Source organism: Hermetia illucens, chromosome 2 (assembly GCF_905115235.1).
Source record: "Hermetia illucens chromosome 2, iHerIll2.2.curated.20191125, whole genome shotgun sequence".
Lineage (NCBI taxonomy): Eukaryota > Metazoa > Arthropoda > Insecta > Diptera > Stratiomyidae > Hermetia > Hermetia illucens.
In genome coordinates this window covers 18198826-18213433 of record NC_051850.1, presented here as the reverse complement: position 1 = coordinate 18213433, position 14608 = coordinate 18198826, and the positions used below count along the sequence as shown (strand labels likewise).

Here is a 14608-nt window from a genome sequence, read left to right as displayed (position 1 = left end):
AGTTGCAAAGACTGTCCAAAAAAGATGGGAAAATGCTGTTAATCAAACATTTCAGCGGAATTTGGTACGAAAATGCACATTTTTGCTTTTCCGTGAATCTGGTATTACCAGATTTTACTAAGACTAATGTGGATGATCCAGACAATCCTGAAAGATTCATTGATTCAGGAGGACGAGTTTTACAGGTATGGTCAAATATATGAACCCGAAGAACTAATTGTTTAATTTAAGATGTTTAGTTACTTTATGATTATTAAAATACAAATTCAATATATTTCCATATAACTGAAGAGTACAAATCGAGAATGTATTTTTTTAAATACTATAAAATGCATTTTTTACGTGTTTGCGCTATTAAGCTTCCAAACGCAGATGTAATGTGAATGATATTTGGACAAAAACAGCAAGATGGTCTCAAACCTCTCATCATGCAGCTTACAGTGGGGTGCTAAACCCCCTGGGGGATCGAAAACAAAACAAATTCACAAACAACATTTTTGGAGCATCCAAACTATAGTCTAAAATAGTTTCGGGTTAATTTGGTACACAAGATTCTTTGTAACCAATTTTTCGGGTTCCCTGAAAAAAGATGTTTTTGGAGCATGTTACTTTTGGAATTAGACCCCACATATTCTCCCAGATTGTTTATATAATATCAAAAACAGTTTCGAAAAATTTCTTGCAATCCAATCTCTTAGAATAACAAAACTGCAAAAGTGTCCAAAATCTTTACTATTTTGTTCCTAGGTATTTTTGTTTTAATTGAAAGTTACTTTCCTGTACTTGGTAACGTTATAGAGATACATTGTTCAAATAAATGCCATTCATTAAATGGATTCGGTGTGAAACGCAATGTTTTGGCTGGCACCGTGTTAGCATTTTACGTAACTTTTAAAACCATAGTCCAATGTGAAAGAAAAAATTATAATTAAATTTGAATTTGATTGCTTACACTTGCAAATTCAGTACACAACGCAAACGCTATGAATAAGTGTCATTTCTTCCAAGGCTTAAATTTACACAAAACAAATTTCCCAAGCTCATAAAGTTCATCAAGTAAAAATTGACTAATGAATTTAAAGAACGAATCTCTGAATGAAAATAATATCAGCACAACTGTCGTTCAGATAATGCAATACAGCAACTAAAAAAAATTATCTAAATTCGCACGGGTTCATTGTTTATTGAATATTCGCTTGGGAAACGTTTACACTTTTTCATAAAAACATTGCAGAAATATTGCGCAACTGCCGGCAAGTACCATTTCAAGAATTTGTGTCATGTTAACTTCTTATGTATGATTTTACGCCGATTCGTGGTAACCCATTGTTCGGATAATTTCTTGTGATCACATCTGACCCAATGCTGGTTCTAATGGAATAAAGATACAAAAAGCAGCGTAGATGTTTAGTAAAAACTTCTTTATTTCCAGGCGCTTTTTCGTACAATTGCTTTTGCGATAATTCTTAAATTACATCTTCTGTTCATAATTAGTTATTATAATAGAATATTATAAAAAGTAAGTCTAGATTGCATTAAAATTATTCACAGAATATTGGTCATGGAGAGAGCTTTTGAAAGATAGAAGAAGCGTTCAGTTTTGTACATTCAACATTGAGTTACAAATTGATGAATTTATGGTTTGAATTATGAAAACTACTTTCATTCTGCTGAAAATGATAAAGGATGAGCCATTGTATCTATATGAAGGGATAGATTTATGATTTCAGTTACACGTGCTACGCTTCTTGAGCAGTCGGCAAGATTAGTTATTGGTATATGCTGTTACATTTAAATTGTACAATTTGTTATAAACTATAAATAGAAGTGGAGTTTTTCATGTTTTCGCGGTGGTTTGAGTTCTAAAATTCGAGAAATTAATAATGTGAATAATGATCGTATCCATGGTCATATTGATCGTAGTATTGTCCTTCATAAGCGTCATAATCGTAATGGATTGGGGCCGCTGTAGCGGTGTAGTGAACTGGCTTCGACACAACTGCAATAGAAAAATAGAATAAAAATAATATAATTTAATAATATATTTTTGAATTCTAGAATAATTGAAAGAGATATGTACTTTCCCGTGTGGCAATAATTTTTTTTTTTATTTCTTTATATTATATTATAATTATGCGTGTTGGTTTGACGTCTACATTTCGGTACAAATAACAGTAAGAATAATAGATTACTCTAACGAAGGCCTGTTTCGTATTTTCGTAATTGTGGTGATTTCAACCCAGTCTCCTCCTCAAGCATATTTCACACAATATTATCTGGATTGCCTTCAGCGACTTAACCCATTTTCTTCAGTCTTAAATCCGAAGCAATTGAGCTCTAGGTCACGTGGTGCGCTATCCCCTTAGGATAATTAAAGAAATGATCGAATGCTAAATGGTACCAATACTGTCTAAAGCTTCCCTGCTTTGTGAAAAACTGCTTTCACGGACCTCCGCTTTAGTTAATTTCCAGAATTCTGCATATGTTTGCGCATCCAAAGATTCTTTGGAAATTGGATACCTCTACATGGCTAATGTTTCCACTCCTAGAAAGGCTGCAAGCCTCTTAATCATGAAACGGTAAACTACATTTACATTTTTTCGGTTACATGGGTTCATTTCATTTTCATTTCATTTGTTGTTCAGCAGTGCAGATCATTCAGCTACGTTTTAACATGCTGATTTTTGGTACTATTATTTTAAGTAGGGTAGTGACATTTCTAGTTTTTTGAGCCACCATATACTGGATATACTTTCGAAATTTGATTGTTGGTTTCGGTATGATCACATGGCGTATTAGGAAAATATTGCTCTTGTTCCAATTAAGGATTATGGCACTTCCATCTTCTCATTTCCCATTGTCAGACCAACCTCTCCCAGGACTTTCTCGACCCATCGGTCTCTGTCTTGTAAACCTCTGCATCTTTTATGAGTTTTCTTTTCAAAACCCACTAGTGTTAAACCATTTGTGACACCTATAGTTTTGGCTTCTTCTGGGTTGGAATTCAACAGAATAGCATCTAGAACCTTTATTTTAAAGATCCATCCTGTGAGTCCAAAATTAGGCACGTTTCCAGTATCTAGTCCAGAAGTTCAAAAAAATGGAGTTGTCTTATCGGGTCGCATCTCCTGTAAGTTTAAGAACCGGTTTGATGACATCTACTAGGATGGGATGACGCCGGAGCTCATGCTATCGTCGGAAGAAATTAATATCGTACTACAAAGAAACCACTTAAATGTGACAATGTTGATATAAGTCTTCTTCTGGCTAACTGTAGTTTAACAGTAAGGGTAACAGAAGGGAATGAACGATACTAAATGACAGCTTCTGCCTACTTTCCGTATAATGCGCAGGCTGTGCTGCCTTCAACGTAAGTTATAAATGGAAATGGCGAGAGTAAGGTGTTATAGTCTGGGAAAGATACTCAGCTGCTTGTAAACCGGTTTCATAAGGCAATTATCTCTTATAAAAATAACTGTATAGTTAGTGAAAGAAGTTCTTTGCTGTCAGAAAAAATGCACCTGCTGAAAGTCAAACCTATTGGGACACTGGAGAAACCCGAAGAGTCAAACGCAAGAACTGGAAAAGGAACTCTAAAAACCAATCCTAAAAGTCCACTTTTCAGGTTCAGGAATAAAAGCGAGTGGTAAAAGCAGCTTAAATTGAATTGGTGCTGCATCAAAAAGCAAAGAAAAAGGATAGAATATTAGCAAACTAAATCGAAGTAATGGCCGAAAACCCACTTGAACCCTAACAAGTTGGAAACCGGAAGCTCAGCTCAGGAAGGTATGAAAGGTTTTGTGGATTTTTTACGTATTTGGAGCAATGTAATTCACCTCATGTGGAGACAGGGGAGAAGATGGTTCGCAGCTCCAACATTTCTACTAAATTTCACGTCAAGAGATGTAACCGTTTCGGAGAAAAGTGCACCTGGCAGACAGATAGACAACTGCAAGTCGATAAGTTCTCTTCCAATATGCGGCGCCTACTAAGCAACGAGGTAGAATGGGTAACTGCGGAGATGAACTCAGTGAATACTTTAAGTGATGAAGCATGGCTCTTGTACCAGAAGCAGGAAGTGAGCCTAAGTAAAAAGAAAATAAGCGAATGAATCCGTTAGCTGCGTAGAAAGTAGCAACAGACTAGACGAAGAATCGCCATCTACGTACAAACTTACCCCAAACATAATCATGTGGATTACGCGAAAACCACGGTGAAACGAGTTACTATTTGAGTCAGTTTTTAGCCAGACACGGTGGGTACAGGAAATGTCTCGGTAGGTTAAGTTCCCATAAGTAGCTTGATTGTCCTACGAGTGAAGGTGCAGTCAAAGATGCAGAACGATTTTCTTCACCTGCCCAAGATATGGAAGCTCAAACCGTAAAAAAATCTGGTAAGATACATAGTTCAATAGAATACCGCATGGGACGCCGTAGTTGTAAAGGTGAATTGGATGCACCAGCGACTAAAAGAAGCAGAAGCAGAGCGGAGGCTTAGAAGGGGAGATAATGCAATTGACACCACGCAAAGCAGTAATAGCTCCTGTAGAGTAAAAAGACAACAACTGGACAGCACCAGGAATGGATTTCCCCCAAACAAAAAAAGGCAAATAGTGAACCGATTTTAATAAAGTTTTGCTTTCCTTAAAACCTTAAAAACTACTCGAGAAGAAGGACCACCACCAATTCAATGCCGCCACTGAGAGAGTGTAAGAATGCTGAGGAAAAACGTAATTCTAAGTACTCAGACCATCCATTATATCTCCAAATGTGGAAATCAACAAGACATCAGATTTCCTCTCCGTAGCAAACGATGGAAAAACTGTTGGAATATGGCCATCAGTTACACCATCTTTTCATCGACTGTAAGGCCGCCTTTGACAGCATAGCCAGCATGCATCTTTCTCAACTTAATAATAATAATCGTTGGCGCAACATTCGATATTGGATTAGGGTCTTGAAGTGTGTTAGAGCACCTCATTCAAGACCGTACCGGTACACTGTAGGAGGCAATGCGGTCATGATATCGCTCGCCCGAGATTATTACACTGACCTGACTCAGGTACTCATTCACAGCTGAGTCGACTGGTATCCGATGTCAAATCCGGATACAAGCCCCACTGCCACCAGTGAGATCTTTTTCAACTTGGCCCTGGAAAAAGTGATCCGCGATGCTGATGGAAATACGGAAGCCTTCAGGTTCACCCAACTATTGGCCTATGCTGACGATATTGACATTAGAAGAGGAACAATCTAAGATATACATTCTACCTTCATCCAGATCCAGGAGGCAGCGCGAGATCTTGGGTTCCACATTACATAAACGCCAGTTCCAAAAACTGAAAAATCCACAACTTTATTCGCAGTGGTAAAACGAGAAAGATAAAAATAGGAGACTAGAACTTTAAGACCGTTGAAAATTTCTTCTATCTAAGGTCCAAAATCACAACCAATAACAGTTATGACGATGAAATCCGCGTACAGTTGTTGGCTGCCAACAGCTATTCGAGTTTAACAAATTATTTCGCTGGAAACGCTCTTAATGTTCAAGAAAATGATCTTCCCAGTTGTTATGTATTTCTCGGAGGCTTGGGTTCTTAGCAGGAAAAACTACGAACTCTTGGCCACGTTCGCCAGAAAAATCTTGCGAAGAATTTTGGCCCCCTACATAAGGACGTAAAATTCCGTAGCCTACATAACGACGTAGCCTATGAGTAATACCACGTCTGTTTTGTTGTGAATAAAATCCGGTTTAATAGGTTGCTGTAATCCAACCCGGAAAGTCTGCTGCTGCTGTAAGGATAAGAAAAGCATACGTGGCAGACCATGACTTTGATGGAGCGATGGCACAGGACAGGACGCCCGGCTGCTTTTAAGGATATTGAATTAGCTATTGGTGTGATGGGGGGCCACTTTTTTAGAAGCACATTCTAGGTGTCCCTTTGAACCAAGCATAGCATTGTACATCAACTGATATCGAGATAATCATATATCCACGGTGTTCCATATTTATTGTGTTTCTATTCATAAGGTTTGTCACTAAGATCGATTACATTTTCTTAATCCCCATCATTGTTTAAATCTCATCACCACTATCTTAAAAGCAACGTGGCCTTTTCTGAGAGGTAAAGCACCCGAACTCTGTGCTGCACATTCTACGGTACAGTACTGGGGCCTGCAATAGCGAGCGTCTTCCTCCTGCGAAATAGGTCCTAATGAAAAGTAACTCTATATTAAGTTGGTTAAGCGGTTAAGTTCCTATCGATATCTTTTTCAGAAAATGCCAGTCGACGGAGATAAATGCAATGCCCTTTCTATAAATAACTGTTACTTTCCGTCCATGATAAAATCAGTATAATTTAAAACCCCTACTGTCCCTTTCATTAATAGCTATTGGTTTCAACGATGGATACGTGCCAGGACATTGCGTTCCCTCTTGGGTCGAAATATGAGCGATATTATTATTGCCGTCAAAAGTTCATTAATTTCTAGGGCGCAATACGCAGTTTTTGATAATCTACAATTTAATTTCTTGATGTTTCGGGCGGTTCGTTTAAGTGTTAGATTTTGTACCATTGCACCTTCGGTTTGTGTTCGAACAACTAACACTTAGGCAATTAGGTTTCAAACTATCTTATACCTTTCTAGCAATGATTGGGGGTAAAAGATTTCGGTAAATTAAAACAAAATACGAGTGACATTGCAAGCATGCATCGTAAGAGGAAGTAGTTATTGAAAAAAGTTATCGCAGATTATGAGATGATAGTAGATGTGTTAATAAGCGCCTCCCTCTCTCTTAAATACCATTTGATAACACATCTACCCTGGACGAAATCAAGCCAAATTTTCTGAAATGGCGTATTTGCTCGAAATATAGGGTCTCACGAAATAGAGAGTCTCAACTAAAAGAAAATCGCTTAAGCCACCTCCATACTGTTTCTCTATCTGACAGGGAGAGGTCTGAACCCTTCACTGTGTTTCAGATTATGATTAGCATCCTGACGGCTATGGACGAGCATACCACGAGTTTCACTGTAGGGTGGTGTCATTCTGCCGATTGGCTAAGGAAGTGGTCAGTATGAATAAGGTAACAATGTGGATGCCCGACACAAGCAAGATGGTTGGCCAGCAAGAGATATGACGGGATCGACTCATCAAAATAATCGATGGTGAGAATTTAAATGTGTTTATAACCAGGAACGACAAAGGGCCTTGATTTCTCACAGATGATCTTACGAAGTAAAAGCAAGCAGACGAAACAGTATCGAAGATCTGAAAAGAATATTAACTCAAGAACCTTGAATTCAGAAAATAATTTATCAAAGAGTGCACCTCTAAAATATTACGTTGGACATATACTTCAATAGTAAAGCTATGGGGCGGCAATCTAAGCGGACCGAGACAAACTCGGCACAACAGTCAGAGAAGTTACACAGTTACAGAAACTTAAAATATGTTTTTTTTTGTTTAGGAATTGAGGAGTCCTAAGTCCGCATCACTCGATATTGCCTGCCTCACCTCTGCCCCAGGAGCAACTTCGATCACGCTGCTCCTAAAGCTGATGGCAATGAAGTATCAAAACTTAAACAATTGATTGTCCAAAGGTAATTGGTTCATAGATAACTTACTTCCAAGCAGTGAGTATGGGGAAAATACGGCGATAAGTGTACGCTAGGCTCGTACAAAATGATCTGTATATCTGTGACAGTGTCTGCAGATTCTGTGTGGAGGACGATGAAGTAGGATAATACCCACCGAAGAATACTTTATATCAGATACAAGGCTAAAACACCTAGGAGTTGGAAAGATACTAATATGTTTGTCAGTTGCAGAAGAGATTGTGTAGTATACACACACTTTAATCATCAAAGTGACAAAATTTATAGCGCAGGGCAATTTTCTTTGTTATTAAAAGATGGCCTTTGGCTAGGCCAGGGTATATATAGGTTTTCCAAGTCTGATTCAGAATTTGCCGAACCAATTCAGAATTTTCCAAACTAACTTCAAAACTTTCCAAACTAACCTTCAGATTTTACCAAATCCATTTCAGAATTTTTCATATCAAATTCAAACTTTCCAATTTCCAATTTAGGATTTCTGTAGTATATATAACATTTTTTACCAACTTTTTACAACTCGGTAAGTATGGAAATGAGGCTGGTTGAACAGATTTTTCTCAAAGAATCCCAGCCCCAGTTCTGGATTTGTTTGGAAAATTCTGAATTTGACTTGCAAAACCTATCCATGTATTACTTTAATAGTAACGACGAATTGCTTTATCTTTAGAGATTCCAACAGCGATATTAAAGGGGGGGGAGAATTTTTTAGCAACATCCATCTGCTTTCCGTAGGCTGCATTACTCAGAGCGGAGGTGGGAATCCTGAACATTCAAATAATCGTGGATGCAAATGAAACTGCCTTATAAACTTCTCATTAGATAAAATTTCGTAATGTACAACAAAGAAGAGTATTGAACCGACCTTTGCCACTAGCCCGCGGAGACAGATAATCCCCTGAATAGCATACAACCTGTTTCGATGACAGTACGATGGTTGAGGGGGTAGTGCATCAGCCTACCAATCTCGGTCGACTGGGTTTGAATCCCAGTTGCCTTGTGTTTGCCTCGTTGCTGTGAGCTTATCACCTGCACAGCTTTAAGTGCTATGACAGTGAAACTGAAGCATAATCTGACTGTGTGGAGTAGACAGAAAGAGTGAGAGGTAATCGATATTCCTTCTTTATAGTTCAAACCACTTCCAATATATTTCAACGCGATAAATCTAAACAGTTGTTGCGCTTAGATCGCAGAGATATTCGCATGGAAGCTGGTAAAACCTTTAAGGCAGAGAATGAATATCGCACCATATATATAAGTGAAACGTGACAATAAAGATGTCGCGCTGAAAAAGTGTAGTTCTGCACAAATGGCGATAGACGTAGTCGGCTCACTGAGGTTGGAACTATTATCTAGCAGGCAAACACCCAATACACAAAAACTGGAAAGGGAACCGTAGAAATCATACTAAGACCCTATCTTCCAGGTTCTAAAATAAGAATGCATTGCGAGATTCAGTTGGATCAAACAGCTCTCAACAATAAGGTGAGCAGGGATGACTGAAAACTTTCGAGTTTGACGAAAAAGGGGTCTCCCCGATTCACTTGCAGCATGAGATAGGACCATATATCAAAGGCCTGGAACAAATTCGGTTGGACTTGTTAGCAAAACCAAAACAAAAAGCTAAGGCCAACAGCTCACTAAGTCTCATCTTCATGACTATCACGACACTAGAAAAGCTGATTGAGGCACAACAATTGAAGGATGATATCCTCCCACTACCTCAAAACGAATATGCTTATCGATCATAAGAATCTTCAGATTGCACTCCATCAGCAGAAACAAAAGATTAAGACTACAATAAACAACAAACAGATAGATATCATAGTCCTGATGGAGGTAACATTTTCCTACGATAATAGTTCCTTTAGATCGATCATATCAGTCTCTAAGGAGTACGGTATAAAAGTAACTACGTGGACACTTCTATAATTGTTGCCGGAGGGCCACCTGACTCAAGCATATCTATGTGATCTGACTCTTTAAATCGTTAATCGTATTACCCATGCATACTGCGGGACTGTGTACATAGTTAACAAGCTGGTAGTCTTACTGAACAAAGCAAATGTGAAGTATCATATCAGGGAAATTAATTGAAACCATTTTATAGTTAGTACAATAAAGTCAGAACCTAATAGGAAGGCTTTGTAAAGAGAGAAACTCCCAACAAATCTCAATAAGAGTCATTCCCTAAAATAGGCTGGATCAATCAAACTAAAATCCCTTTTCAGTGAATAAAAAATATCTAGAAATGGTCCTGGATATGAAGGTGAGTTGGAACAAAACTCTCCAATTTTCAATTATAAAATCCAAGCGGGTATTTTCCCCGTAAAACCGGCAGTAGGCAAGTCATTAGTAGTGAAACTACACATTCGGCTACACCAAGTCGCAGTGAAGCCTTAGTTTCCGAAAGGAGCACTAGTTTAGTGGTCAAAGATGCAATGAACTTGTGTGTCAGGACAAATCTACAAAAGTAGTTAGAATGTAGTAAAATCCATATTCTTTCGGATAGCAAGTAGCCTTTTGCCGCACCCAAAGCCCAATATAAGCAGGTCCTCCTTGGCTACCAAGAATGGGACAAGGGGAAGCTATTCCGAAGTCTATTATGGTACGTGCGTTAACGATTGAAATCAGCAAAGCTGCATTAGGGAAAGCTATGCGGCTGAGAGCTCATTAGCAGAAGATATCAATTGGCAATAAACATAGCAACTTAATGCTGCAGTGTTCCTCCATTATTCCCAGAGTTCTACCTCCTCATTTTGATTGAATATGGAATATGTGGCATGTATAGGTCAACCTGCGAAACGTCCAAAGAATAAATTCCATTAACGTACAATAACTAATTATTTCATAGGTACACTAGATCTAGCCTCAATATCTCATGAAAATTTGTCAGTATTTTCCACAGTGATGGCAAAACAATGCTCAGTTATCCTACCTAAATAGAGCCATTAATTAACTGATGAAAAACAAGCTCGACATTTATTTAACAATGATATATTGTGCTAAGACCTGTCAGTAATGTAATTCCGTGATCAAGAGTTTTGGTTGAACCTCGATATCGATCCCTTGTCTCAAATAATATCAGCGAAAAAGTGATCTAGAGCAAACACGATGCACTTTGAAAGGAAATCCAATCGCATGATCAAATCGATTAAAAAAATTAATTTACATGTGAAGGTCTTAAGATTGTTTATCGACGAGTACGTTCTATTGGTGCTGAGCAACCGTTTTGTATTGTCTGCTTTACATAAAACATGGAATTCAATTCCTCGAGATGCACTCAATCTTGTGGATATAATTTTACAAATGATTTAAACTAGGTCACTTAACCATGAGGTTGATGATCACACAAGCTCATTGATCCAACACGTTCTTCGAGGGACAATTACCATAGCTTGAAGCGATACATCATGAACTATTTCTTTTATTACTGATTATTAGTTGGAGACCTGCAAACCAGTGCAATGCAGCGATGATCCGAAGTCACTCACAGGAAAAACCTATACCAGATCTTGTAAGTCGTTCAGTAAGACATGACTTTATTAAGTAATAAACAACAGCGTCACGGCTCATAATTACATCAGCAATTGACTACTATCTTCTTTGCAGCTCATTTGTATCTGTCTAACTGCTAACAATGTCCATTGTGTGGAAAAATCTTCAATCTTCGACTTGTGCTCCTCTGTTTACATCGACTGACTTACAAGAGTGTTATGTTACAACTTTGCATGCATTCTCGTACTACATCTGAATGATATGGAGATTTTCCACCTTTCCTTAGATAATGGGGTTTTTATTGCACTTATGTGAAAAACTACTGCCACGAATATGGGCAATAATTTTCGCATAATGGTCATCATGATTCATTTGTGGAATGTGCGAGGTTTTGCTGTTGACACAAAGATGTGTGTAGAAATCAGTGTAGCGAGTCTCTTTTATCTTTTATTCTATGCAAATTAGCTTCAATGGATGCTGAAAGTCCACAATTCATTGTGTTTATGGAGTGAAAATGAGAAATATTAGGAGTAATTTATTTAATTATCAGTAGTTTGCAGAGGATAAGTTATAGGTGTGTTGATATGTGCAATTGGTAAGTTGAGGTAAAAGGAAGAAAAAACTTTTGATAGTGTTTAAATATCATTCAAAACAATCGAACGAAATCAATGTCACGTTTCCAAAGCTAAAGTCTATGTACGATGAACGGTTGTCATTTTTAAGGTTTAGTGTAAAATAAAACCTTATTAAAATTGGTTTACTGTCTGTCTGTCTGTCTGTCACACGCATTTCTCTCGGAAACGATTGTAGCGATTGAAACTAAATTTGGTGGAAAAGTGGAAACTGTGAATGTCCGCGCATGCAGTAAATTATACTATCCTAGGTCAAACTTAAGAGGAGGGGGTCCCCATATATCCAAAGGCGGGTGCACATTTTTTCACAAAATATAGTAATAAGGGGTATCAAATGAAACTAGCCAACCGAAATATCTGCAAAAAATCAGGAGGATGCAACTGAATGGTGAGTTTCCGAAATTTCCTTCATACCGATATCGGTTTAAATGAAGTTAATAACACTTATTAAACTATTATATTTGAGTAGTACTATATAATATACTATTTTAGTAATTGGCTGCAAGACCCTCCTTAAACTCATCCTAGAATCATCAAACTTTGCAGCAATATACGCTATAAGATAAGAGGATAAGAGAGCACAATTCTATCAAGTTCGGTGTAAATCATACTATTACTAACAAAGTTAGGCCCAATTTGTCCCTTCTGTACAAATCCAAGACTTTGAATGTCAGTATCACTCATCTCATATAATATTATATATGCATATATTACGTGCTAGGTTCTAATCAGAAAAATGTCTACTCAAATATTTTTATATAAGAAATACACAAAACCTTTTATACCTGAAGCGTCCAGCTTCCGGCTTCCCGACTTGTTTATTGGTGGCCTGCCTAGTACACGACATAATTGATAAAATTACATTTATTTTTTTCTTTTTTCTCTTGTGCAAGTTATTTCTTATTTACATCAACTTGTGAAAGACTTCAATCGAGAAACGAAGGGTCCCTATAATATCATAGTTTTTGGGGGCGTAGGTGACAGGCCTCCCACCAAGGAATAACAACACCACCAAGAACCCCTCTGACAACTAGCTGACAATTAACATTGAAGCCATTCACAACACAGCCCTCCGCGACACCTATAAGAGGGAAATGGATGCCGCAATAACCGCAGTCAACAGAGGACCTGGAGATAAAGCATCAATAAATGATCTTCACAATCACCTCAAGAACGTTATCAAAAACAGGACCACAAACATACTTGGGCCCAACCACAAAACGAGTCGGAACGACTGGTTTTCCGATGAATGTAAACTAGCTACGGAACGGAAGAATGCTGCATACCGAATAATGTTGCATTCTTAAAGAACGCTGGCATGCACAGAGACTTATCACGAACTCCGTCGAGCGGAGAAACAATTTCACATACGGAAAAAGGAAGCCTGGGAGAATCAGCAAGTCTGCTAACTAGAAAAGTACAGGGAGCAATCGCACCAGGCGCGCAAGTTTTACCAACAAGTCAGCAGGATGAAGCCTTATACACCTCGATGCTCATCCTGCCGAGACAAAGAGGGAAATCTGATTTCCGACAGAATGAGCATATTAGAGCGATGGGTTGAGTACTTTGGTGAGCTACTGAACAACCAGAACATCTGCGAGTTGGAGGTCCCGCCAACTGAAGACGACGGACAAATACTGCCACCACCAAGTTTAGGAGAAACAGTCCGTGCAATTTATCGGCCAAAAAATCATAAGTCGCCAGGAGCCGATGGAATTACAGCCGAATTGGTTAAATATGGAGGTTCATCAACTGATGCTCAAGGTATGGGACAGCGTATCAATGTCTGACGATTGGCAACGAGGAATCATCTGTCTCATACATAAAAAGGGAGATATCACACAGTGCAGCAATTATAGAGGTATCACGTTTCGGAGTACTATCTATAAGATATTGTTAGGCCGGATAGATCCATATGCTCAGAACATTGGCCCACACTAAAGAGCCTTCACTCCAGGCAAATCAGCAACAGATCAGATTTTCTTTCTGCGGCAAGCAATGGAAAAACTGTTGGAATATGGACACCAGTTGCACCATCTATTCATCGACTTTAAAGCCGCCTACGGTAGCGTAGCCAGGGTAAAACTGTACCCGGCCATGAGAAAATTCGGTATCTCGACGAAATTAATAAGACTGACTAGGCTGACCTTGACCAAAGTGCGAGGCCAGTTCAAGCAGCAGGATCACTCTCAAGACCAGTCGACATCAACAACGGTCTACGACGAGGGGATGTCCTATAATGCGTCTCCGTTACCCTGGCCTTCGAGAAAGTGATCCTCGATGCTGAGGTAAATGCAATAAGTACGATCCTCTCTAAGTCCACCCAACTACTGGCCTATGCTGACGATATCAACATCATGGGAAGAACGACTCGAGACGTACAAACTGCCTTCATCCAGATCGAACAGGCGGCAATCGGGACGAGATCTTGGGCTGCACATCAAAGAAGGCAAGACAAAGTTTATGGTGGCAACGTCAGCACCGAAAACCAACCAACCAACAACATCAAACCGTACTGGTCAAAAGGAAAGAATAAAGATAGGAGAATACAATTTTCAGACCGTTGACAATTTCTCCTACCTAGGGTCGAAAATCACAACCGATAAAAGCTACGGTGATGAAATCCGCGCACGGTTGTTGCCAGCCAACAGAGTCTATTTCAACTTACAAAAACTGTTCCGCTCGAAATGTCTCACCATAGGGTCAAACCTCTTACTGTACAAGACTATGATCTTGCCAGTCCTCGTGTATTCCTCGGAGACTTGGGTTCTTAGCTAGAAGAATTGCGAAATCTTGGCCGCATTCCAGAGGATTGAGGATGGACAATTTCGTAGCCTACATTACGACGCAATCTATGAGCGAT

General features: G+C 38.8%; 1 protein-coding gene across 1 annotated transcript in view; it reads right to left on the bottom strand.

Annotated features, from left to right (window-relative positions):
* Positions 1-1839: 1839 nt before the first annotated feature.
* Positions 1840-14608, bottom strand: part of LOC119647691 — a 69792-nt gene continuing 57023 nt past the window's right edge. The window contains exon 7 of the mRNA XM_038048775.1: positions 1840-1999. Coding sequence (XP_037904703.1) covers positions 1878-1999 — 122 coding nt within the window. The 3' untranslated portion in view covers positions 1840-1877. The remainder of the gene's footprint in view (positions 2000-14608) is intronic.